Source organism: Camelus bactrianus, chromosome 21 (genome assembly GCF_048773025.1).
Source record: "Camelus bactrianus isolate YW-2024 breed Bactrian camel chromosome 21, ASM4877302v1, whole genome shotgun sequence".
Taxonomy (NCBI): domain Eukaryota; kingdom Metazoa; phylum Chordata; class Mammalia; order Artiodactyla; family Camelidae; genus Camelus; species Camelus bactrianus.
The window spans coordinates 9,570,412-9,598,108 of record NC_133559.1 but is presented as its reverse complement, the minus strand read 5'-3'; the positions used below and the strand labels follow the sequence as shown (position 1 = coordinate 9,598,108).

At 40.4% G+C, this 27,697-nt stretch overlaps 2 protein-coding genes across 5 annotated transcripts in view; both read left to right on the top strand.

Annotated features, from left to right (window-relative positions):
* CD5L (CD5 molecule like) overlaps nt 1-2,780 on the top strand; it is a 47,712-nt gene extending 44,932 nt beyond the window's left edge. Inside the window, exon 7 of the mRNA XM_074349634.1 lies at nt 884-2,780. Within this exon, the coding sequence (XP_074205735.1) occupies nt 884-912 (29 nt within the window). The 3' untranslated portion in view covers nt 913-2,780. The remainder of the gene's footprint in view (nt 1-883) is intronic.
* Nucleotides 2,781-8,750: 5,970 nt separating this feature from the next.
* LOC105070503 (Fc receptor-like protein 1) lies at nt 8,751-22,795 on the top strand. Of its 4 annotated transcripts, XM_045518023.2 has the most exons (12): nt 8,751-9,007; nt 12,811-12,831; nt 15,115-15,153; nt 15,244-15,378; nt 16,609-16,896; nt 17,061-17,339; nt 17,686-17,790; nt 18,804-18,831; nt 19,831-19,913; nt 20,140-20,211; nt 20,776-20,807; nt 21,735-22,795. In XM_045518023.2, the coding sequence occupies exons 1-12, from the start codon at nt 8,977-8,979 to the stop codon at nt 21,804-21,806; spliced, it is 1,185 nt and encodes a 394-aa protein (XP_045373979.2). In that variant the 5' UTR covers nt 8,751-8,976; the 3' UTR covers nt 21,807-22,795. The 4 variants fall into 4 exon arrangements, with proteins under 4 accessions (XP_045373979.2, XP_010955222.2, XP_045373980.2 ...); XM_010956920.3 differs by having other exon boundaries at nt 8,762-9,007; nt 15,115-15,378; XM_045518024.2 differs by lacking the exon at nt 17,061-17,339 and having other exon boundaries at nt 8,768-9,007; nt 15,115-15,378.
* The last annotated feature ends 4,902 nt before the right edge of the window (nt 22,796-27,697 follow it).

The window sequence follows — 27,697 nt, the reverse complement described above, 5'->3', positions numbered from 1 at the left end:
AAAAATGCTTTTGAATGATGGAGCAAAACTAAAATGACCAGGCTTGACTCTTAACTCGGAATTAGTTCTCTTAGATGACTGCAACCTTCAAACTCTAGGTTTAAACTGCAGAACATGGTCCCACCTCATTCTACCGATTGTCACTTTCCAGAATTTAAGTTCATCTGTTGGAATGGAGCTAGGGTAGGGAGCTATTTGGGAATGCCCATGAGAGTGTCTTTCCAGAGTGGCCAGAGTACCAGCCCTGCACTGCAGATCTCTTCAGGGGAGTGAATGAAGAAACCCTGTCCCAGCATGAGCCAGGAAATGCAAGCGTGACCCCTAGGTGGCTAACTCAAGAGAGTCACACTCTGAAGCCCAGCTTTATAATCAGGCTGGGAAGCTGGTGTGCATGGCTGCTTGGTTAACCCTCAGCTATGGAACCAGGGAAGAGCTGACCGTTGACCAGAGATGTCAAGCAGTTAGTGCCCAGAAGAGGAGAGATTTAGTGACAGAAGACTAGGCTTTGAATCCTGCTGCTGCTATTCTGAGGCCATGTAATCTTAGTCACTTCACTGCTCAGAAACTCAGTATTTTCATCTGTACAAAGGGAGACACTTATCCCATTTCTCTTGAAGAGCTCTGTGATCGTGTGAGGGTAAGAAGCGTTAATATGTGAACGCTGCCTGTGACTCACATGGGAGCTGGTTGAATGAGTCCCTGGGACACTGCACCGGATTCCGACTTGGTTCACGTCAGTGTGAGACGTGTGTGTGATGAAGCTCTAGGAGGGTCTCCTTTCCTGTTCTGGGACCCCATTTTTCTTGGCCTCTTTGTGACTGAAGGAAATAATCCCCTCTTGGCATGTCTGCATCCTAACTGTGCATTCTTCTTCTCTTTACAGAACATAATCCTGACCTTCTTGGTGCTTGACCTGCAGGTCCAGAGTGACCTTTACTTTCTCATGGGGCCCTGACTGGCCCAGCATGAGCACTGGGCCTGCAGGCTTTACCTGCTGCTCCCTCAGCCCCTCAACAGGAGTCTGAACACTCTGCCACACCTGGCTCTCAGAGCCAAGTAGCCCCATCGCTGCCTGGAGATATGAGTTGTTGAAGTGTTTCTTGCTGGAGAAGATGCACTCCCAGTCACCCTCTCCTCACTGCTGACCCTTTGACATTGGTTCTCTCCTCTCCTGCTTCTTCTCAGCCAGCCTGGGATCCCCAAGCCTGTTCCTTTAACCATGACAGTCCATTTCTAAGACAAGATCTATGTCTGTAAAGAACGTGAAAGGAATGCGACAAGAAAAAGAATATTGGAAAGGAAATATGGGTAAACAATTATCTATGGAAGTGGCAGGAAAGCTTAGAGTCTTTTTGAACTCTTTTTCTCAAGCTTCAGGTGTTCATCACCATAACACCTCATTATTCTCTTATTCGTTGATGACAGTAGACCATTTTTCAAGAGCAGAGCAGGATTTGTGATCCTAGAGATTTTCATGACACTTGAGAAGAGATTTCACATCCCCTGAATGCCCATAGTAAAATATTTTTGTTGACCATCTGCATACAACTTGCTAATGTGCTGTGCATTTAACAAGAAGAATCTCACAAATGAATTATCTTAGGAAAAATATATTGGCATAGAGCTGCCACTGGCAGAAGGGAAAGGAAGAGATGCAAAAAGAGTTTGGGGAGGTCCAGAGTTGTGCCTCATGCAAATCAGATGATATCATTTTATTTTTATCAACTCAGACTTTGAAGTCTGCAAGTCTGAGGCAAGACAGAGCAGCACTGAGCTGAGTATCATGACTTAATCCTAAAAATGGACAACTTTAGACTCAGACTAACTTGAGTGGCTGCAACAAGCCTACATTTATGCTTTCTAGTAAAGTACATCTTGAAGTCTCAACAGTTGCCTCTCTGCGTGATAAACTCTTTCTACCTAAGGGGAAGCAGGAATGTCAGCTTTCCAGGGATGGCGTTTGAGGCAGGATTAGGTAGAAAAGAACCTGCCAGCAAATGCAGTCATATGTGGGTATGTGAAACTTGGTCCACACATCATTGTATTTCTGGTATAAATTAACTCTGTTTTATTTTAAATATTTATTTTTGATGGTCTTCTGAACACCTTCTTCCCCCTAACAACAATGCAAGATGCTCATTGAGAGTTCCTTGCAGACTTTTTTTGGTGTGTGTATCTTAATACTTGATTTTTTCTAACAGAGCCACTTTAAGTTCACAACGAAATGAAGTAGAAGCTACAGCGAGTTTCTATATACCTCCTGCCCTCACACAGGCATAACTTCCCCTATTCTTAACATTCCCAGCAGAGTAGTACATTTGTTACAACGAACCTACAGTGAAATATCATTATCACCGAAATCCCATAGTTTACCATTTTACATACGTTACAAATTTATAAGCACGTATTTACCATTACAGTATCATACAGAATAGTTTCAACATCTAAAAATCCTCTATGCTCTGATTATTCATCCCTTATTCCCTTCTAATCCCCGACAACCATTGATCCCTTTTACTGTCTCCAGAGTTTTACCTTTTCCAGAATGTCATATAATTGGAATTATACAGTATGTAGCCTCCTCAGACTGGTTTCTTTCACTTAGTAATATGCATTTGCGTTTCCTCCATGTCTTTTCATGGGTTGATAGCTTATTTCTTTCAATCACTGAATAATATCACATTGTCTGGATGTACCACATTAAAAAAATCCATTTATCTATTGAAGAGTATCTTGGTGCTTCCAAGTTTTGACACTCATGAATAAAGCTTCTGGAAACATCTGTGTGCAGATTTGTGTGTGGAAATAAGTTTTCAACTCCTTTGGGTAAATACTAAGGGGCATTTTTCAACAATACAATTATGCCATCCTGGCCACGGTTGATACCAAGAGTGGACATCTGTTTCAAGCTGGATGAATCACCCCTTCCCAGGAGACAGGAACTGTAACTGTAAGTAAATTAGTTTCTTCAAGTAACTGGCCTGTGACAAGTTAACCCAGGAGTTGTGGGTAGTCATTTTCCACATACCACGTAGATAAGAGAATGAGAGGAAACCCTTCCACAGAGATACATGACATGAACTAAATAGATGCACAGAGAGGACCAGAGATGACTGATCTTGGTTCTGTGACAATTTGTTGTGTATTTATAACATATGTATATATATAATTTATAACATATATAATATATAACATTTATGATATATATTAAACTTTTTTTTCAAATTGTCTCATTGGTTTTTGTACTTCTAACCCAAATAACCCTAACCAACTTTCCTGTTTTAAATTAATAAAGTGATAATTCACCTGTCCGGTGTAAGTTTAGTTAGGTAAGCTCATTTATCAGTAATGAATCAATTCTCACTGTATTTATAAAATCAGATTTACGGAGCTGAAAATGAGGGACAAGGACCTATAACAAATGTACCACTACAGCATATTACCCTTGAGTGGTTCTGGTTGGATGGATGACCAATAAACTTATTTCTGCAGGTGACATGTATAGCGCATGCTCTCCTTATTAAAACACAGATGAGCTAAGGTGATGTCATCAAGATGGTGACATAGGTCATTCCACACTTCAGTCCTCATAAGAAGACCAGCTAGCAACTATCCACAGACAGGACATCACTGTTGAAATTCCCAAAACCAGAGGGTAAGGCTGAAAAGCACCCTGGGCCACCAGGACTGAGAGGGACCACATTAAGGTTAGAAGGAGCACTTGCACTTTGCATCGCCCCTCCCCTAGGCTGCTACAGTGCCACCCCGAGAGCACCTCCTTGGGCCTGTGGTTTCTCCAGTAGGAAAGAGAGCCCAAGGTGGACACCCAGCTCCCCCAGCATCATGGGATGCTCCCAGGAGGTCCACCCAGGTCTTGCCTCATGAGCATCATTTCGGCCTTTACTTCAGTATTTCTTCATCAGGATACCCAGTAATCTATTCTGAAGGGGAGATGACCTAGACCTTGAGCAGTCAATAAAATTGGCCACAACTTTATTTGAATTCATGAATATGCTCTGAAAGTTGTAAGAATGTCTTCATCTCATGATTTCTTCCAGAAGCAGGACCCTAGACCCAAAATTCTCCAGAGAGATTCCTGGGAAACTAGATCCTGCCATTTTTATCCTTCCCCTGACTCACACTTGCCCCTCCTAGGGTTTCTTTTCTTCTCCTCTGAGGTGAACGCATCATCTTATGGGATTTGACACATAATAATGGGACAGGTGTGCCTAATGGCCCAAGTCCATGTGTTCTGTACAGACTGGCAGTGGGCAGGGGTAGAATGCATCTTCTTGTTGAGGGTCACAGTCTAGGGTGGCTCTGTCCATAGATATGTAACATGAGCCACATTTATAATTTCAAATTTTCTAGGAGCCACATTAGAAAAAAGTTTAAAAAAGAAACAAGTGGAATTAATTTTAACAATATATTTTATTTGACTTAATATAGCCCAAATATTTCCAGTTTTAATCAATATAAAATTTCACAAGGTATTTTACAATCTGTTTTTTTTTCTTACTAAGTTTTAAAAATCCAGTGTATAAATTACACTTACAACGTAAGTATAAGATAAAGCCATTGGGGGTCATATCAGCCTTAGTTCTTATCACAGGTAAAACTCTGAAAATTACTGAACGTCTTTGAGTTGTAAATTCCTCATCTGTAAAGTGAGTAAATTTTTTAGCTCATAATGTTCAAAACTCAACAGATTTGAAATGTACAAATATCTTCTCTTTATGTCCTGACCTTTATCTTACTTCTCCATCACCATCACAGTTATGGTGGCTTTATGATCCCACCTTAAAGAAAAAGACAAAAAACAACTTGTCTCTCTCTTCCTGCACACCCACAAGTTTTCTCTCAAACTTTTCCTTAAGTCCACTTCTCTCAATTCCTGTTCCTGCTTCAGATCTCCGTCATGTGCAGGCTATCCCCTCACTAATTCATCTTCTATATGTTTAGTTGTGTCTTTCCCCTACCATCACCCCCATCACCTAGAGCAGAAGTCACAAAGCTGTGGTGCTCTACAGAAATGCTTTGATTTAAGCAAAATTTTAAATTTATCTCGAACATTTAAAAATTAGTAGATTTTACATATAGTTCCAAAACTCTGGTCTCAACCAGATGATCTAGCAACAGGTTTTAACCTCATGACAATGACCAACTGAACAGAGTAGCAACTGCTCCCTTAGATGAGGGATGCTTTCTCCAGCCCATTGTTGCCCAACCTGGCCCAATGCCCCGTGTGGATATTACACCCCCAAATTCTTAGTATAGCATCTAAAGCCTTTCACAACTTACCCTCTATCTGTGTTTCTTTAGTCTCATTAATGAGTAATATTAATTTGAAGATGAAATCAAAGTGATAATGCATTATAGTAACCAGCAACGAATCTATTGTGAGACTGTATTAGCTTTTCCTGTGATAAATAATCTGTATGGATATCTCATGGCTTACGATGTAAACTTTTGTTTCTTGCCCAGGGTAACCAAGTTGGGCTCAGCTGGCCTCAGCGGGGCTTGGCTGCAGGCCATGGGCTGGGTTCAAGTTTCCCCTGTTTCCTCATTCTCAGAAGGGGTTTGAGGAGCAGTCAAATCAAACCGTGCCACTGCAATTAAGTGTCTGATTGGAGACACAAATACCTTGTACATTTACATCCCTTTGGCCAATGTCCTATAGCCAAGTGAAAAGCCAGTGAATCAGGCACATCCACTTCTCCCAAAGGACACTTGAGCAAGTCCCCTGACACTGAGAAAGCATATATAATTCTCTTACAGGAAGGAGGGCAATAGTTGGAAGCAGTAATCCAATCTAATACAGTGTCTTGAAACAAATTTTTTCTCTTCTATGGGCCACATTTTATTCATCTATAGTATTTGGGAATGAAAATTTCTTTTCTACTTTTTTCTTTTTTTTTTTTTTTACTGCACATCTGGGCATGTGGCCCAGCCAAACTGACACATAAAATGAACCATCAGAGCTTCCCCTATGGAAGTCAAGTCCCAGTTTGCTGGATATGACCAGTGAGCCTTGTAGATCTCTTTTCTGTATTGTGCCATGGTACTCACCTCCCCAAACTCTTAAATGTGAGTTCAAGTCACCTCTGTGCCCTCATCACTGCTCCATGGAGCAAAAAGTGATTTCCCAAAAGAATCCAGATCCACCGTCTTGTGAAAATTCTTATCCTGATGGTGGAAACCCCATGATAAAATTCTTTCCACATTCTTCTCCTGTCTGGTGGCTCACCATTTCACTCACCACCTCTCAAATCATCTCTTACCCCCATGTACCGCATTACAATCTTTGTGAGTGGGTTCATGATTTTTCGTTCATTACAGTCCTGCATAATTTATATGCATGTTCCATTTCTTAGTGTATCTCTATGTATTAATGTTATAAAAATAAAAGCACAAAATCTTTTAAACCCATGGAGAAGGAGGGGAGAGATATTTTAATCTGAGGGAATTGTGAAGGCACACATGTGCACAGGAGAAAGGTGTGAAACAGCACAGGGTATGTAAAAAAAGTCTTATGCTCTGAGTTTAGAGGGCTCCACATTTCTAATTGAATTTTTTAAATTTTATTTTATTGAGTCATAGTCAGTTTACAATGTTGTGTCAATTTCTAGTGTAGAGCACAATTTTTCAGTTATATATGAACATACATACATTCATTGTTGCATACTTTTTCACTGTGAGCTACCACAAGATCTTGTATGTATTTCTCTGTGCCATACAGTATAATCTTGCTTATCTTTTCTATATACACCTGTCACTACCTACAAGTTTTGAATTCCTAGTCTGTCCCTTCCCACCCTCCTCCCCCTGGCAACCACAAGTTTGTTTTCTATGCCTATGAGTCTGTTTCTGCTTTATATTTTTGTTCATTTGTCTTGTCTTTTTCTTGTCTTTCTTGTTCATTCTTTCTTTCTTTTTTTTTTTTTAAGATTACACATATGAGTGATCTCATATGGTATTTTTCTTTCTCTTTCTGGCTTACTTCACTTAGAATGGCATTCTCTAGGGAAATCCATATCACTGCAAATGGCATTATGTTGTTGGTTTTATGGCTGAATAGTATTCCATTGTATAAATATACCACATCTTCTTTATCCAGTCATCTGTTGATGGACATTTAGGCTGTCTCCATGTCTTGGCTATTGTAAATAGTGCTGCTATGAACATTGGGTGCAGGTGTCTTTTTCAAGTAGGGCTCCTTCTGGATATATGTCCAGGAGTGGGATTCCTGGGTCATATGGTAAGTCTATTCCTAGTCTTTTGAGGAATCTCCATACTGTTTTCCACAGTGGCTGCACCAAACTGCATTCCCACCAGTAGTGTAGGAGGGTTCCCTTTTCTCCACAGCCTCTCTAACATTTGTCATTTGTGGACTTTTGAATGATGGCCATTCTGACTGGTGTGAGCTGACACCTCATTGTAGTTTTGATTTGCATTTCTCTGATAATTAGTGATATTGAGAATTTTTTCATGTGCCTATTGGCCATTTGTATGTCTTCCTTGGAGAATTGCATGTTTAGGTCTTCTGCCCATTTTGGATTGAGTTTTTTGGTTTTTTTCTTGTTAAGTCATGTGAGCTGCTTATATATTCTGGAGATCAAGCCTTTGTCAGTTTCATCTTTTGCAAAACTTTTCTCCCATTCCGTAGATTGTCATTTGGTTTTGTTTATGGTTTCCTTTGCTGTGCAAAAGCTTGTAAGTTTAATTAGGTCCCATTTGTTTATTCTCATTGTATTTTATGCCTTGGTCCTGAAACTTTAAACTAGGCAAACTCATCCCCATAGAGGCTTTCTCAAGTCAATAAACAAAGCTGTGGCATACTTGTCTTGTTTTCTTGCAGTTTCCTAGGGTCCTTTAGTCTGCTCCCAACACTGCTCCTCCTCCCCTCCAGTTTTGCACATCATTGGCCGCTTGTTTCTTTTCTCAATTTTTCTCTTCGGACTTGATACCTGGACTTGGATGCCATTGCTGAATAGCATCTTCCTATGTCCCCTAATATCTTAGCTTCCACATATGCTTAATTCTAGACACTCAAAGACTCAGGAAATGTTGAAAATTAATACGGCTTATTCCCCTCAGATCCACAGTATGAATTATATACAGGCCTTAGGTGTGGAGAACTGATAGCCCCAACGTATGTAAGGAAGAAATGGGAGAGATCATAGATACCCTGATTTGGGGTGAGGGGAGGAACAGTATTACAAATGCCAGGGTTAGTGATAATAATGAACTGACCCCAAATGCTCAGAAGATAGTTTGCATATGTCTATTTCCTGTATTTCACTTATAAAAATCCCCCAGACTGTAATTCCCCTCGATTTTATTTTTCAGTTGTTTCATGCTCACATATGGTACACGGTGAACACTTAAATGAGAAAGCTAGTATCTTACGAGTAGCTTGACCCCACAAATCATCATATGCCACAATTGTCAGACATTTCACATAACCAGGGTGACAGCCCATCAGTCCCTGGCTTATTGAAATTTGTGCCTAGTGTGACTGCAGTAGAGGCTGTTTTGAGACAAAAGCATGTGCTGATTAGATATGGTTGAGGAGACATCAAAGATGAAGGGCATGATATTTGAATTTCAGCAGGACCCCTGCCTGAGGAGACTCTCATCAAAGTCAGAAATGGCCTCCGGGAAACCTCCTCTGAGATACATGAGTCCTTGAAGAAGGCGCTGATGTATTATTATGCATTATCTTCAAAATTTGGAAATAGAACCAAATTATAAAAAAGGTGTATATTTAATTTTCTTGGCATCCAGAGCAGAGGAAATAGAGATTGGCCACCAGAGGGTTCTTGTTCCTTCTTCTATTTCCGTAAACTTGTGCTTTCAATCGTGTGACTTCTGAGCCTGAGTTCCTCTGACAAGCCACTGCCTCTTACCTTTGAGGTGAATTCTATTTTCAGTGAGAGAGCATCTTCAGTTACAGTCAACCTCGACCTGGTCCTCATGCTGCTGAGGCTCTTGCTGTTGATCTGTGGTGAGTAGGGCAACTCAGAGAAGGGTGTGGGATTCCAACCACTAGCACCCTGCCTCCTGATGAGCTTTGGGACTTCTCAGGACTAAGTTTCTACCTGGCCATGGTCAGGTGAACTCAGATCTCTATTTCCTACTGAGGGGTCAGTGTTGGGCAGAAAGAAGAAAATTATCATTTTAGCTTTTATCTCATAGGAAGTGTTCACTGTATGTCTTTCTTTTCACTATTAATTCTGACTTTGTTCTTGGCGGTTTTGATAGCCACAAAGATAATTCATATAACAAATTGGCCTCTCAGTTCCCTGCCCTCTTACCATCAACACTATTTTCATTTATCCTTCCTTGACTTCCCCATTTCTACCATCAAATCCTAGAACTTATCATCACCAAAAACTGTCCCATTTCCAACATCTTTGTTTTCAGTATCTACCCTCTACCCAGCTATACTGTATTTCCAGCTCTTTCTCTGAATCTTCAACATGTCTTCAGCTTCCCAAGATTACTTTTCCATTGTCATGTCCTCACTCTTTATAATACTTAGCTTAAATTCTGCAGTCCCTCACCTTGGATACACCTTCGTCCCTCTGCCCCCATAGCACTCTCCTGATTAACACACTTTTCTGCATGCTTTACACCTCTGCCTAAGCAGCTGACTGTGACTTTAAACCAAAGGCACAATCCTGCTGGCTTCGCTTCCTTCAAATGTAGCACCACCAATCTCAGGTGGCCGTCAGCAGTGCCACACAATCCTCCAATGCTTTCATAGTCAATGGTCTTCCATTCTTGACCATTTCTTCACACCTACTTCTCTCTACTCAAACTTCTTTCTTCTTACTCTCAATTTATAATATGAAGAAAATAGAAGCAGTCAGAAGAAAATTTTCCTCATCTTTCTACTGCTGTATCTACCAGCCTGTCCATCTTTGCCTTTACATACTCTGCCTTTTCTCCTGCCGTCATGGATATATTTTCCCTCCTCCTATTGAAGACAGGACTCTCCTAGAACGTGTGCATTGGCTTCCAGACCCCCCTGATCCGTCATCAAAGTATATCTCCATCCTGGATTATTCCTATAAATATACAAAGAGGCTATAATATCTTCTATCTTAAAAAAATAAAAATGTGGGCTCCCTTTGTTTCACCATTCTGTGTATCCTTTACCGTTTTCAGTGCATTGCTATCTTTACCTGATGTTCTCTTATCCTTTCCTTTAAAAATCATTTTTAATTTACATTATAAGATTCTCTTTTTGGATGCACTGTCTATGATTTTTGACAAAGATTTAGAGTCATACGACTACTACCGTGGTAAGAACACAGAAAATTTCTATCACTTTGAAAATTCCTTCACACCCTGAATCCCTTTATGGTCAACTCCTCCCTCATCCTTAACCCCCGGAATCTGCTAAACTGTTCTAGGTCTTTCTAGTTCTACCTCATCCTTTCTTGAACCCACTTCAATCAGCCTTTGTCCCCACCAGTCCATTGAAACTGTTCTTGTTAATATCATCACTCATCTCTATGATCCCCGACCCAGGATTTAATTTTTATTTCTCATTTTATTCAACATCTCAGGAGTGTTTGACGTAGTTGTTCACTCCCTTCTTGGGAACTACTTTTCCATGTGGCTTCTAGAATACTGTATTCTGCTGGTTTTCTTTCTGACTTAATGCCTGCTGCTTTACTGACCTCAAAATATTTGACTTTCCCAAGGTTGGTACCTAGACTTCTCCATCCATACTCATTTCCCCAAGTTATACAGTTTAGACACTTAATGGGCCATGTTAAGCCTAAATAGCTTAAAATAAAGCTTATTTATCCAAATTTGATCTCAGTTTGAAAACCTTTCATGTGTTCATCTGCCATTCAGCTGTCTAATATGTATTTTAAACTCAACATGTCCAGACAGGGCCTTTGATCTTCCCCATGAACTACTGCCACCACAGAACTTAAATCTGTTTCTCCCTACAACATCTCCATTTCTCTAAATGTCACCATTCTTCCAGCCGTTGTGGCCAAAAATCTAAGAGTCATGCTTAATTCTTCTTTTTCTTTTGCCCTTTACATCCACTCTGTAAGTAATGCCTGTTGATTCTACTTCCAGATTTGTACTGAAATGTGTCCACTTCACAGCACCAGCGCTGCCTGGCCTGCGCCATCACCCTCACTCTTCCCGACTAAACTCCCACTAATATTCTCCCTGCTTCTTTTGCATGTCTGCCTGTTCTTTTCACGGTGAAAGAGTGATTTTACAATGTAAATTAAGTCAGAACTGTCCATAGCTCCCATTACAGCATTAATAGAACCCTAAACTATTACCAAGTCCACAAAGCCGTCCATGAATGGCTTCTGCTTAACTTTTCACACACCAGTTTCAACCAGTGCCCACCTACCTAGGCAGTTTCAGATGCATCTTCCCTCTCACTCTTCCTTGGACAACCGCATTCCTTCTCAAGTTCTTTGCATTTACCGTTTCTCTGCCAGGAATGCTCTTTTCCCAATATTCGGAAGGCTTGCTCTCTCATTTCATTCATATTTCTATTCAATTGACATCTATCTAAATAGTCAGGCCCATCCCAAGATACTCTCTAACTTATTTTTCTGCTTTATTTTTCTTACAGCACTGATCAGTCTCTGAAATCATGTTACACGTTTCTTTTTAAACTGGCTCTCTCTCACTATAATTTAACTTTCTTGACAGGAAAGATTGTCATTCTTGTCCATTCCTCCTGTAACCCCAGGGCCATGTACAAAGCCTGGCATGTAGTAGGCACTCAAAATTATTTGTTGTGTGTGTGAATTAATAAAATATGATTTTCATGCTAGCCTCCACTGATTCCCTTCTCCTACCCAAGGAGATAATTATTCAAATGAACATTTAACCTAAAACAGTAGACATTTCAGACTAAACTGGACTAAAATAGGAAATAATAATGAGATATTATTTATTGAGTGCTAGGTAATGAATACTAGATAAATATTGAATGCAGGCATTCTTCAAAGCATTTTGTGGATATCACCTTTTTAATCTTCATAAAACTCTGTGAAATAGGTCTATTATTATCTGCATTTCACAGAAAAGAAAACTAAAGCACAGAGAGTTAAAGCATTTTTCCCAGAGTCACATAGTTTATAAGAGGAAGAGCCAGGATTCAAATCTACATCATCTGGCTACAAAGCCTGCATTTTCCCCAGAATTTTCCATTCTTGACCATTGTGCCATAGTATTAGGGTCAAATCCCTGGGAGATGAGAGAATCTTTAGAGAAACCTAAATTCTTTCTCTGGACATTAGCCTCTTCTGCTTTGAAATTGTTAAATAAAGGGGCATCATGTCTTAAGAATGAACCTGTCCACTCTCCTTGTCTGACTGTTACTACTCTGAGTCAGCAAGTCCAGAGCTGGGCCACCAAGACTTTTGAGAGAAGGGATGAGGATGATGGCCTTGAGGAAGGGAGCTGCTAAGTAGTTACAGAAGAAAGACCCCCATGTCATAAATCATAGATGAGAGAAATCGTTGGAAACCACTCTATGATCATAAAACTGGACTATGTGTTGTTTTGTAGGCAAGTGGTTGATGTGGAATGTGGGAAAAGGAACAGAGAGAAAGAAGGAAGGAAGCAGGGCAGGAAAGAGGTGGAAAATAAGGAGACAGAGAGGGAAGAAGAGAAAAAGGAGAGAGGAAGGCAGAGGTGGGCAGGGCGCGAGGGGAGGAGAGCACGTCGTTGGGCGAGCTCTTGGGGGGGCTAAGCTTCGGGCATGTTTGGGACTTGCTGCTTTGTACTGATCTCTGCTGATTTCTCTCCCAGCTCCACTCTGCGAACCAACTGGTGAGTCACACTTCCTTTTCTTCTTCACGGTCTGTGGGTATCTTGTCACTTGAGCCAGTGCAGGAGGCCTGTGGATGACTGTTTGACCCCCGGTGACAGCTACTGAGGTATACAGATGACAGTGGCTCCCTTGGGCCCAGGTTGCATATGGTCATGCCAGTCTCTGCACATGACATGTGCCTGCTCAGCTGGTGTAGCAGTCTTGCTCTGACCTTCTCAAGACCACAGCCTTTTTTTTTTTTTTTTTTTAATGGGAAGTCCCATCTCAGAGAGAGTGATGCTCTCTGCTCAAGGAAGTCAGGGGGTACCAAAAATTGATGTTAGAAGAACTTCTTCCCTCTGCCTGAAAGCTCCAAAGCTCCCGTCTACTTCCCAGCTGGGTTCTTCACCAGGAGGGATGAAGCAACTGCGGAAGCCACACCTCCGTGGAGAACAACATCACAGTCAGTGCTCAACCCAGGTGCAGCCTGAAGCAGTAGGGCCGCCTCCTTCCCTATTTTCAGCCCTGCTCTGCAGCCATGACTGCTACCCCAGGGCGATTCCTCTCTCCGACTCTGTTTATGCAGACTTACTTCATCACTCTGATCCTGATTCAGTCTTACCAGATGAAGAAACGAGGAGATTTCCCCCTAGAAGAAGTCTTTCACTAAAGTATGTTTAAATCCAATATATGTGAGGACTGTTTTCTTGTGCATAAAATAATAACCACAGGGTTAAAGGAGGTTATCCTGCTCCTTGAAGAACACAGGCTACATGTACAACTAGGGAACACAGGGTTAGGAACTCCTATGACCAGAGACACTCAGAACCAGCTCAGCCTTCTGGGTTCGTCACTTGATGCTTGTCCAAGTCTAACTCATGACTTGTGTTAATGTCATGACACTTTGTGCCTGGCTCCACTTTTACCCCATAAGCGCACGTGACCAGTCAGCCTAAGCAGAAATCCAAAGCCACATCGAGGATGAAGAAGCAAAGCTTCTGTCATCAGGAATTTGCCAGGTGGCCTGTGTGCCTGAGAACTATCTGAAACAAACTCTGAGCTACAAGACTGAGCTCCAGACCCGTGCACACTGCCCTGTCTGGTGTCCTACTCCTCCCTCACCTCAGACTCATACCTAAGGGTGGGTTTTAGGTGCCAAGATGCCTTTTTTATTCCTTTCTCTGCTCAGCCTCCAAAGCTGTGTGTCTCCTCAGTCCTCTGGGGACTACAGTTTTCCAAGGAGAGAAAGCGGCGAATGCACAGGATATTCCATGCCTGTACACAGAACAAACATTCTGTTCTGATGGTTGAATTGATTTTTTAAAAGTCCTAGGGTAAAGTATTCCAATAGAAATTCTTGGGGATTATAGATACTGGACCCAGGAATCACCCCCCAGTGATCTAGAACACTTAGCATGTTCATCTGTTAAGGCGAGAATGAGGCTTTTCTTAGGAATATTCTTAAAGATTCCCAAAGAGCAAAGGCTCTGAGGGTTGGATAAACAAATGCCCAGAGAGCGAATGCTATGAGGGCTCTTGATATTTTATGGGCTGCTGCAACGGGGATGGGTAAGGAGAGGAGATGAAAGCAGAACACAACTTGACCCACCTTCAATTCATCCAGAAAAGAGCCCCCACAGCCAAAGAGGGATACATGGCTTCTACAGAGGTTTGTACAGAAGCCCCAGAGCAAGCACAGGTGGATGTGCGGATGCAGGGTATTTCTAGGCAAGTGCACCCCTGTTCCTTCCATCTGGAATAGCAAATAAAAGGAGCAGAAGAGAAACAGTAAAGAAGAAATTGATTTCCTCTAAGTATTTCCCAGACTGACAGATCCTCCCCTGTCTCATACTCTTTGAAAGAGGTAGTGTGGGTCTGGGACATCCAGGAAAAGGGAACAGGAGAAAATAATTAATATGGTTGATTACAAAGATTACAAGTTTCTAAACTTCAAACTTCACCATCTCCGATGCCCACTCCGCAACGGTTGTCAATATCCCTGCACTCTCTCTGGAGTTTTTAGTTTACGGACAGAAACTTCAAAGAGTTAAGAACCAAGTCAAAGGTAAGGGTTGCCTTGTGCGAGGAGGTGATGCTGTACAAGGGCAGGATGTGCAGGGGGTGAGCAGCTGGAAGCCCATGAGCCATGTCAGGGTGGGGTGATAATGTGGGAGGTGGTCGGCGTGTGCAACTAGCTGGTTCTTTGAGTCTTGTTGAGAAAAAATGCTGAGAACACAAAGTGCCTCCCATCGGGAACTCTGAACCCCATTGCCCTAGAATATATGTTTAATTCTTCTCTCTAGGGCTATTCCTGACAGCCAGCCCCTCTCGGCCCACAGAGGGTAAGTCAATGACCCTGGCCTGTAAGACCTTTCCACAGAAGTTAGATGGCCAGCACCAGTTCCGCTTCTACAAAGATAACCTGGCTCTAGGACTGGACTGGAACAGCTTCCCAGAACTCCAGATTCCTGCCGCGTGGAAGGAGGACTCAGGATCCTACTGGTGTGAAGCAAAGAGCATGCAACAAAAAGTCACACGGAGCCCAAGAGTCCTGATAGAAGTGCACAGTGAGTGCTGGCGGGGCCCTCTGCTGGGGTGGGCTGAGAAGGGCGAGGCAGAGGCTGGTCTGCCCTGGTTCTGCTCCTGCGTGAAGGGGTGCTTTCTGAGACAGGTACCTGAGCTCCTCTTCATCAGAGTTCCTAAGGGGTCTTCCCTTACCCTTGCTATTCCCATTCAAGCAAATCAAAGAATATTTAGGAAGCCCTTACTGTGCGTCTTCACTGTGCTGGAGGGTGTAGAGGAATTAGCTGCATAATAGATGGTCCAGGACTGTGAGAAGCTGATGTTTCACTGGCGTCCTTAACAATTAGGGTGAAATATGTGGTGAGGCTGTACTGGTTGACTATTAATAGAAACTACAGAGAGGGGAGAAATCAGAATGAGGTGGTATGAGGAGGCTTTGAGGAAAAGGCGATTGGGGAAAAGCTTATGGAAGAGAAGTTAAAGCATGATTTTGAAAGATAAAGAGGAAAGGAGGTAATTTTGTAACTCTGAAACGTGTTATTGCATGTCAGGGTTGACATTTCTGGCATCCTCTCCCACGCTCAGACAAAGAGGTATCTATGATACCATAAAGCACATGCTAATTCCTCCAGAAAGCTGGGCTTTCCCAGACCTGCTCAAAACGTGATACGGTGAACCTGGACCACTGCCAAAAAACAAAACAAAACAAAACAGAACAAAACCAAAAAAAACCACTGGACAGTTCATATGCCGCAGGCCCTGTTGTGGTGCTTCGCACATACTGTTTTACTGAACCCTCACAACTATAGGAGGTAACTGTCACTGTCATCTCCACTCATCAGATGGGAAATTGAAGCTCAGAGAAGTTAAGTAATTTGATCAAGTGCAACACTAGAAGAGTTGGGACCCACATTCAAACCCAGGCAGTTTGATTTGCAACCTAGACTTGTAAGCACTGCACTATTGTACCTTGAAATGGGAGTTTGAGAGACCCAGGTTCTAGGAATCATACTTTTCCAGGCAGGGAAATAACATTGCAACCGAGCCTCATGGGAATATTGTGGTACCTTTCTTACCTTACCATCATCAAACCAAGCAGTGTCAATTCCAAATCAGCAGACTCCCACACCCCCTGCCCTGTCCCCTGCCTCACCATTAAACTATATAAACTATTGACTTTACCCAAGGACTTTGCTTTCAATGCTGTCACACATACTCTGTCCCTGAAACAGTCTCTACTCAGGGCCCTCCTGTATCATCTTCTGTTCATGTAGGAGTCCCCATCAGTAACGTAAGCTTGAAGATACAACCTCCAGATGGACACCTGGTGGAGGGAGAGAAGCTTGTTCTTGTCTGCTTGGTTGCTGAAGGCACAGGAGATATCACCTTCTTCTGGTACAAAGGGGCCTTGGGTTTAAACCTGGAAGTGAAGACCCAGCGTTCACTGATGGCACAGTTTGAGATTCCTGCAGTGACGGAAAGTGATGCTGAGCAATATTACTGTGCAGCTGACAATAGCTTTGGCCCCAGGCTCAGCGAGCTGGTGAGCATCACTGTCAAAAGTAAGTTCCACTGCCCTTCAGCTCAGCCAGCGTGTCACAACCTGGGGTCCATATTCCCCTGGGGCACCTTGAGGAAGTTCAGTAGAGCTGAGCCTTTCTAGGCAGGGATTATGAGTCTGTCACATCATCAGAGACCCTCTCTGAAAGTCTACTATCTCCATCAGTTCCAGTGTCTCGCCCTGTCCTCACCCTCACGGCCCTCAGGGCCCAGGTTGTGGTGGGGGACGTGGTCCAACTTCACTGCGAGGCCCGGAGAGGCTCTCCCCCGATCCAATACTGGTTTTATCATGAGGATGTCACCTTGAAGAACAGCTCAGCCCCCTCTGGAGGAGGAGTGTCCTTCAACCTCTCTCTGACAGCAGAACATTCTGGAAACTATTTCTGTGAGGCCAAAAATGGCCGGAGGGTCCAGCGCAGCGAGGTGGTGCCACTCAACATCACAGGTACAGCTCACAGCGTGGAGCTACCTTGGTCAGTGCCTCTTTCCCAGGATCCTGGGAGAGTTTTGCTGCCCCCACGATGTTTCCAGTGGTGTGCTACCAAAGATGGGGCTTCTGCGGGTAGTGTAGTCCTGGAGATTTATCCAGGGGAGTGTGGAGGATGTGGAGGCTGGTGCCTCTCTTCTTTCATCCATATGATAAGCTGCAAGTCCCTAGGTACCTAAATAAGTCCCACCTCTCTACCTTCCCCAGGAAGAGCAGACCTTGGCCTCAACCCACACCCAAGATGTCTGCTCTCCAAACCCAAGCCCTTCTCCTTGGCAGCTCATGCACAGGTCTCTCCCTTCAGGGCCTGCAGAAGACAGAAAAGAACTTCTTACTTCAGGAGCCATTGGCATCGTTGGTTTCATCACTATGGCCATATTATTTTGCTGTTGGCTCAAAAGAAAAATAGGTTAGTATATACAGAGATTAGTACTGTGTTACTGTGACCTTTGTTTTCACTGAAATAAGGCTATTTGTGACATGTGCACTATAAAGGATGAATTTGTCCCGTTATCCACCTTGCCTGCAGATCTGCTCACAGCCCCCAAGCTCATGGGATGGTGCCTATTAAACTAGTGCAAGTTTTTAGTTAAGCCCTTTATCCCCATGTGTTATCAGTCGTGCTTCTGTGATTTAATTTTTATTTAAAAATTTTAATTTATTTAAAGTAACTGATCAGCCGCCAGAAGAGAAATACAATGAGCAGTTCCAGCCGTACTGACCATCTCCCAGTTAAAGTCAATGCATTAATTCTTACTCATCTTGGAGTATCATCACATGGTTTTTCTTCTCCCTGAAATGCTCATCCACACATCCACACAGTCTACTCGTTGCTGGATCTTTCTCACCTTTCAGCTTAAATGTTATTTTCCCCAAGAGGCTTCACCTGGCCACACAGCCTAAAACTCTCTTCTACTCTTCTTCATCAGAGGACCAAGGTTTTTAGCTTCACATTTTATTACAATTGGTAATTATGTATTTATTTGTATGTTTAATCTTGGTCTCCTGTTCTCCACTGAGCAAGTTGGAGATGGGGCAAGAGAGGACAATGTGAGATTCTCACTTAAATTCCAAGCTTTCTGGGCATCTTTGGACATTTTACCCTAACTATGGTGAGTCTGTGGCAGTGCCTAGTATGGTTGTAAAACCAAAACTAAAAAATATAGTAGGTGTGCTGGTACAGAAGCTTGGGCTCAAGTTTAGTCCTGGTGTTAACTGTCTTTGGGAAGCTTAGCTAAGCTGGACCGGAGTCTCTCCATCTGCAGTATAAAGCATCTGCCTAAATGTCAAGTATCCTCTGGACACACAGTGGCATCCTATGTTGGGCATCTTGAAACAAGGCACATTCCCTGAGCCAGGACTGTATGAAAGTACCCAGAAAGTTCCTTAATTGACATATATTTTCATTTGTTTGACTTGCAGGAAGACGTTCAGCCAGGGATCCACCCAGGTGAGGCCTCTGTTTCCTCCGTGGGCCCTGATAATATAGAAAAATATGTTTCAAAAATGTGAATTGTTCTCTTTCATGAGCTTTTTTCATATTCTGTCATCTCCAAAAATGCCACTCCAAAGATCTTCCACTGAAAAGTTTGAACATCCTCTTGTGATTCTGCTCTTTTTACATATTAGCTAATTAATTTAGATCTTTTCATCATTCTTCCCAATTTAGCTCCTTCACTAAATCTGCAGAATAAGAACATTGTATTATTTTGACCAGTTTCATGCATTTACTCAATCAATTAAGTAACATCCGAGAGTCTGTGAGTCATTTTGTTGAGTGCTAGAAAGCATGGAAATATGGAAAGATCTTGACAGCCTTAAAGTATTTAGCTATATACAGATTTGTCTAATGCAGGCCAGAGAGTAATAAAAATGCTGAAAAATTGTTGATGAAGTTCCTTAGAAGATTAGTGGAGGAAAAGATTTTTAAAATACTTCCATCTGGGGATATCCATGTTTAGTTGATACCTTTTAATACTGTTATTATTTTTTACCATCAAAAACCAGATTTTCACCCCAAGACAGAACAGAATTTTTCAGTGGTATATGTACATGCAAGACCATTTACTGCTTTTCCTTCCTCAAGCTGCTCGTTCTGCCTAGCAACCTGTTTCCATCTGGGGTGAATCAATATTTACTGAGCCCTGTGATGTGAATGGCACTGTTCTGGGTGTGGGCAACAACACAGCGAGCCGTCAGATAAGGACTTACTCTCATGGGATATGTACTGTAGTGATGCTCTGCAATGCCCTGCTTAGTGTAGGTATGGGGCCGTGGCTTGCACCAGACAGCTGTGCTGATTGCTAATTTTCCCATAAATTAGTATCTGCTCAGGACATCTTCTAACAGGCTTTTCTCCTCCAGTATTTTACTCATAAACCCAGATAGTTATGCCTGGGACATCTGGGATGCGCCCCAAGATAGATAGCATGTGTTTCTGTGTTCGCAGGAATCCTCCCAGCCCTGCACCCCAAGAATCCAACTACCTCAACTCTCAAGCCCCAGGGCAACTACAGCCTGAATACGAAAATGGTAAAGCTTCCCAAATGACCTGGACCAAAGTAGATAGAGCGAGCCGGGGAAGAGGCAATGAGGTGACGCCTGTTATGCAGATCTGACCCTACTGTGTCCCAACCACCTCTAAAAATAAATGACTCGTCTGCTTTCATGGCTGTGATATGACAGGTGGCAGGTATGGAGTGAGTTACATGGCAGGAAGAAGGGACTGTATCCTGATGCCTCCCTTTTTCTCTTTCAGTGAACCTTGTAAGTGGAGACAAGATTTACTCTTTGGTGTACTGCGTGCAGCAGGAACAGCACTCAGCAGTAGGTGAGGCATGAGGGAGTGGATCTGTCTCTGATTTTTGTCTTTCCTGGAACCAGGAGGATAGTCAGTGACCATGTATGACAACATGGCAGTGCTCTTCGGTTCTGCTGCTTCTGCCCTTGAAACTGACTAAGAGCATTGTCTGAAGATTGGCGTTTGGTCTGGAAGCTGCCTTGAGTAGATCCCAGTGCTGTTGCTAACTTGGCCTCCTGTATATCTCACTCCCAATCAGATGGCAGCGCTGGAGATGGTACCCACTATGCACTCCCTGCAGACCCCAGTGCAGCTGCCTAGTTGCTGTTGTTGACCCATCCAGTACTCTGTGGGCACAGAAATGCTGAGAGGTACAAACGCCAGGAGGGACCTACTGACCCTTCCACACCCAGGCTGCCAATTTTCCTCTGTACAGCAAGGGAATCATATTTGTAATAGGCAGAAAAATCAAGACTGAAAATATTAATGGAAATAAATCCATGGGAAACAGATGGGAGAGAAAGAAGTCTATTAACACTGATTCAGTGAAGCATTTAAAATGGAATCTTACAGTACATACATTTGTCTTCACAGACAAACCCCCGGGGATCCATACTGAGGACAAGGTGAGTTGGAGTCCCTGTTCTTTCCTCCATGTTCTTTTTCTCCTTCTTCTGAGGACTGGTTCTCATACTTAAAAAATTATGACCACTTATGGAAAACAAAATTTCTCATGGTGTATCTCCTGCCTTATCTCCCCACACCATGGTGATAAAAACATTTGATTATGATAGTAAAGTGTCATCGTATAAAGCAATTTGGGGGGCTCACATACACATTTTTAAAGCAATGGACATATGGGTGGTTTGTGGCTAAACTGTAGTGCATGCCTGGTCTAAAAATTCTATTGACTTGAAAATCTTTATCCTGAAATACTGTTGAACCATACACTTTGTGCTGACATACAACATGTCAAAAACTATGTTAATATTGAATAAAGCAAAACTAGTAGTGATTATTGTCATTATAAACCAGTAATTTCTAAATCTTGATCAATTCATCACTGGTGATACAAAAATGCTTTCTGAAAATCGCAGAAATTCCAACTCTGTTTGTGTGCCAGGAGATAGGCGCTTTGTAATTTTGTCTAGCTGTAATTTTGCATCTGGTGTAGCAGCCAGATGTCTCAGGACAGAATTCAAGTCCTTGATAAACTCCAGTGACAGGGTAAATTTAGTTTATGAATACAAAATTCTGACATCCTTAAAAAGTTTAGCCCACGGAACTGCCTAACAATGGCCCATACGAATGAGAGAAGGCCTTGCATGTTTAGATCTGTCTGCTCCTCAGGAGCACCTGTGTAGCCCACCAGTGGGATGCAGCCCCTTTCAAAATGCTGGCCTCGGGCCACAGTCTTCCAAGAGGCTCCAAGTTATGTGCTGAGTGATGCCCCATGATAGGGGGCACCCAGACTGATCAGGGAAAAGAACCTGTGGGAGACATGGCTACTTGTCTTCCCTGCTCAGGTCCTACCCATGTACCTTCGTTTCTAGGACTCCTTGGACATATATTCGAGGCTGAAGAAGGCAGATCTTACAGATGTGGACTATGAAGATGCTATGTAAAGAAGGTTCTGCTCTTTGGAAACCTCCATGACCCCACACCTCATAACTAAAATGCCCTTCGGAAATCCTGGGGGATTCCATTACACCTCATCCAGGTGTTTTCCTCCATAAGACGATTTCTGCATCTCCTGGGAAGTGATGTTAGCTCCAGCTTTGAAGGGATCACCCAGAAGAACCAACAAGAACTCAGGAATGGGAAGAACTTTATTGTCAGAACCCAATTCCCATTGGTCCTTTCAGGTACAGGTCAAACTGTGCTCTAACTTTTTACAGGAGAAAACAGGACGGGATAAAAGAACTTGAGATCTTGGGGTAGAGGGACAGTGAAGCTTAGAGTACACAAACCCAAGACTTGTGATTTTGTGGGACTGCTCCATACAGAGAGCTACGTCCACCTTCAAGTGCTTTCTCTGCTCAGACAGTACAGAGCTCTAACCCTACCACTTACATTAATCATCCTATTTCTGCATAAAATATGAGACTCAGTGCATTTGGGGTCACTGTTACCAAGTTAGAATTAAAGCAAAGTTACATAAAAAGTTATTGTGGCTACACTCAATTTTAACACCGTGTTTTGTATGCATGGGCCAGTCTCGGTGCTCCCCTATTTATAATGAGATGTAATCTTAGTAGGTTTCACTGCATCCAAAGTTCTGTATTTGTTGCAGCCTCTAGAAGCTTTATGAATATAATTCTTTTTTAATTTACAAACTTTTTGAAAATACGTGATAACATGATGTGAAGTCTGTATTTTAATTTTAAAACAATCATAAGCTAACAAATAAGTTAAAACATTTTAAAATTATGTAATATAAAAATCAAAGCCTTCCCTATAAACTGACACCATAAGTGGTACCCATTGTTAAATACTTAGTATTATTAAAAATCTTCATTCTGCCCACATTTTTAAATTTTTTTGTAGAAACCCATCTACATATGTGTGAATATAAATTTAGAAGTATACCTATGTAATAAAATATTACAAAATATTTTCAAGTCTGCATATAGATTATTGTACTATTGTAAAAGGTTGTGTAGTACCCTGTTATATGATAAATCATAATATGTATTTTTCTTTTTTATTTTGTGTTTCTTCTATTTTTTCTTTTTTATTGAGGTAACATTGATTTATAACATTATGTAAGTTTTATGTGTATATTCTATTTTTTAAACTGAAGTATAGTTGATTTGCAATGTTCTGTTAGTTTTAATTTGTCTTCCATTTACACTACAGTGTGCTTACCACCAGAAGTTTAGTTTCAATTTATTACCATATAATTGGCTCCTTTTATCTATTTTGCCCTCTTCCCACCCCCTTCTCCCCTGGTAACTGCTAATCTGTTCTTTGTATCTATGTGTTTGTTTCTGTCTTGTTTTTGTGAGTGTTGTAAGATATGGGTCAAGTTTCATTATTTTGAAAATGAATATCCAGTTTTCCTGACATCATTTATTGAAGAAACTGTCCCGTCTCTGTTGAGTATTTCTGGCTCTTTTATCAATTATTAGTTGACCAGATATGCATGGGTTTATTTATGGGCTCTCAATTCTGTTTCATTGGTCTGTGTCTGTTTTTATGCCAACACCATACTGTTTTTTATTATGATAGCTTTGCAGTACAGTTTGAAATAAGGAAGTGTGATGTCTCCAGCTTTGTTGTTCTTTCTCAATATTGCTTTGGTTATTTGGGGACTTTGGTAATGCCATACAAATTTTAGGATTTTTTTTTTTTTGTTATATTTCTGTGGAAAATGTCATTGGGATATTGTAGGGATTGCATTGAATCTATAGATGGCTTTGGATAGTATGGACACTTTAACAATATTAATTCTTTCAATCCATAAACAAGGATTGCATAAAATGGATATCTTTCCATTTATTTGTGTTTTCTTCCATGTCTTACATCAAGGATTTATAGTTTTAAATGTACAGATCTTTCACCTCCTTGGTTAAATTTATTCCTAAGCATTTCATTGTTTCTGATGCTGTAATACATGGGATAGTTTTATTTCTTTTCAGATAATTTGTTGTTAATGTATAGCAATGCAATTGACTTCTGTGTGTTTATTTTTTATTTTGAAACTTAACTGTATTTTATTTCTAACAGTTTTTTGGTGGAGTCTTTAGGATTTTCTATATATAAGATCAAATCATCTGCAAACAAATATTTACTTCTTTCTTTCTGATTTGGATGCCTTTTGTTTCTTTCTCTTGTCTAATTGCTCTGGTTAGGATTTCCAGTGTTATGCTGAATAAGAGTGGTGAGAGTGGGCACTCTTGCTTGTTCCTGATCTTAGAGGAAAAGTTTTCAGCCTTTTCATCTTTGAGTATGATGTTAGCTGTGGATTTGTTATATATGGCCTTTTCTATATGGAAGTACATTCCTTCTATACTCAATGTTCAGAGTTTTTATCATTAAAGGATGTTGGGTTTTGTCAAATGCCTTTTCTGCATCCATTGAGATGATCTTATAGTTTTAATTTTTATTCTAGTAAATTGATATATTCCATTTGTTGATTCGCATATATTGAACCATCCTTGTATTCTAGGTATGAATTTCATTTGATGATCATAATGTTTGATCCTTTTAACATGCTGTTGGATTCAAAGTATTTTGTGGATTCTTTTTGCATCTATATTCATCAGGGATATTGGCCTGTAGTTTTTTTCTTTTCTTGTAGTGTTCTTGTTTCACTTTGGTACCAGGGTAATTCTGATCTCATAAGATATTTTTGTACATGTTTATTTTCCTTCCATTTTTTTGAACAGCTTGAGAGGAATTGGCTTGAATTCTTCTTCAAAAGCTTGCTAAGATTCACCTTCTATGTTGTCCAATTTGTCAGAATATAATTTTTATAGTAGTTTCCTATGATCCCTTGCATTTCTGAGGTATTAGTTCTAATGTCTCCTTCTTTCATTTACAATTTTATTTATTTGAGTCCTCTTTTCCTTTTTTTGTTTAGTCTAACTAAAGATTTGTCAACTTTGTTTATCTTTTCAAAAGAACCAACTCTAGTTTTCTTATTCTCCTCTGTTGTTTTCATATTCTCCATTTCATTTATTTTTGCTTAATCTTTTTTATTTCCTTCCTTCTGCTAATTTTGAGCTTAATTTGTTCTTGTTTTTCTAGTTACTTGATATATAATGTTAGGATGTTCATCTGAGGTTTCTTTTTTAATTCTTTTTAAAGGTAGGCATTTATAGCCATTAACCTACTTCCTTAAACTGTTCTTGCTGCATTCCTAAGTGTTGGTTGCATTTTTATTTTATTTTGTCTCAAGATATCTTTTGATTTCCCTTTTGCTTTCTCTTTTGATCCATTAGTTGTTCAGGAGTGTGTTGTTTTATTTCCATGTATTTGTGAATTTTCCAGTGTTCCTCCTGATATTGATTTCTAGTTTCATACCATTAATGGTAGGAAAAAATACTTGATATAATTTATTTCTCCTTAAATTTGTTGGCACTTGTATTGTGGCCCATCATGTTACCCAGCCTAGAAAATGTTCCATGTGTACTTGAAAAGAGTGTGTATTCTGCTGCTGATGGATGGAATGTTCTGTGTATGTCTGGTAGGTTTATTAGGTCTGTAGTGTTGTTCCTATTTGCTGTTTCCCTATTGATTCTCTGGATGATCTATCCATTGTAGAGGCAAGGTAGTTAAATCCCCAACTATTTTTGTGTTGATGTTTATTTCTTCTTTAGTTCTGTTGGTATTTGCTTTACATATTTTGGTACTCCAATGTTGGATACATAAATATTTACAATTGTTATAGTTTCTTAATGAATTGACTCCTTTTACATATATAATGACCTTCTTTATCTCGTATTATAGCTTTTGACTTAAAGTCTATTTTGCCTGCTCTATATACAATAGTTCTCTTTTGGTTTCATTTACTCAGAATATTTTTTTTCTTCCCTTCACTTTGATCCTATGTATGTCCTTATAGATGATGTGTCTCTCTTGTGAGCAGTGTATACTTGAGCCTTGTTTTATTATCCATTCAGCCTTTTGATTGAAGAACTGAATTAATTTACATTTAAATAATTACTGATATGTAAGGATTTACTAATGCCAACTAATTCATTATTTTCTGCCTGTTTTGTAGTTCTCCGTTCCTTTCTTTCTCTCTCATTGTTTTTTTTTCTGAATTGATGATTATTCATAGTGATATGTTTAGCTTCTCTTCTTTTTATATTTTGTGTACTACTGTATGTTTTTGCTTTATTGTTGCTATGAGGCATAACTTACATAAAACATCTTGTAAACATAACAGTCCATTTTATGCTGATAACTTCAGTTGCATACAAAATTTCTACCTTGTTACTACTTTCACATTATGTTTTTGGTGTTACAATAGACCACTTTTTGTAATGTGTAGGTATTAACAAATTATTAACATTATATTTATTTTTAAACTTTTGTCCTTTAAATTTTATGCCAGAGTTAAGTGGTTAACATCACCATATTGTAGTATTACAGCATTCTGAATTTGACTATATACTTACCTTTACCAATGTGTTCTATATCTTTGTATGTTTTCTATGCTTTTAATTAGCATTCTTTCAACTTAAAGAACTCCTTTCAGCATCTCTTATAAGGCAAGTTTAGTAGGTGATGAGCTCCTTCAGCTTTTGTTTGTTGGGAAAGTCCTTATATCAACTTTATATCTGAAGGACAACTTTTCTAGTTTTCTTAGTTGGCAGTATTTTTCTTTCAGTGTTTTGCATATATCATCCCACTTCCTTCTGGCTTGCAATGTTTCTGCTGAGAAATCCACTGATAGCCTTATGGGTGTTACTTTGTATGACAGAATTTTTTTCTTGCTATTTTAAAAATTCTTTCTTTTTCTTTGGTTTTAGACAATTTTATTATCATGTGTCTTGGAAAAGATTGTTTTGAGTTGAAATTTTGGGTGGCCTATTAGCTTTATGAACTGGATATCTAAATCTCTCTCTAAATTTGGGGTGTTCTCAGCAATTATTACTTTAAATAAGCTTTTTGTCCCATTTGCCTTTTCTTCTTCTGGGATTCCAATAATGAATAGATTATTTCTTTTGATGATATCTCATAGTTCTTATAGAATTTCTTTACTTTTTAATTCTTTTTTTTTCTCTATTCTCCTCTGATTGGATATTTCAAAGAATGTGTCTTCTACTTCTCAGATTCTCCTGCTTGATCTAGTTTATTATTGATGGTCTCTGTTGCATCTTTTATTTCATTCATTGTATTCACAGCTCTAGAATTTGTTTGGTTCTTTTTTTATGATTTTTATCTTTTTGTTAAACTTTGCATTTTGCTCATATATCACTTTCCTGATTTCATTGAATTATCTTTCTGTGTTGTCTGGTAGTTCACTGAACTTCCTTAAAACAGTGATTTTTTTAATGCGCAAATCACAGATCCATATTTCTTTTTTTTTTCTTTCAAGTTTCTACATTTTTTTAAATTGAGTTTTAGTCAGTTTACAATGTTGTGTCAATTTCCAGTGTAGATGTTGGTTATTGAAAATGATCGTATTCCTTTGGTAGTATTATATTTCCTTTATTTTTTATATTTATTGGGATCTTGTATTGCTGCTTTTACATTTCAGAAAGCAGTCACCTTCTTCAGTCTTTACTGACTGATTTTGGGAGAAAAATACCTTCTGTCAAACCTGCTAGGAATTCTAAGGCTTTCTTAGATCCCTTCTGTGAGTACACCTGATCCACATTTGTGTTCTCTCTTGTAGCAGAATTCTTAGGTTGGTATGCCTTCTCTTGATCTGTACAGCCAAGCCAGGTGCTGCCAGACTCCCTTTTGCTTTCTCTATGGTGGTCCTGAATGCTTAAGTTGTGTTATTTCTCCTAAGCCCACAGAGTTGTTTCAGCTTTCTGTGTGTGTTCATTAGCCATTT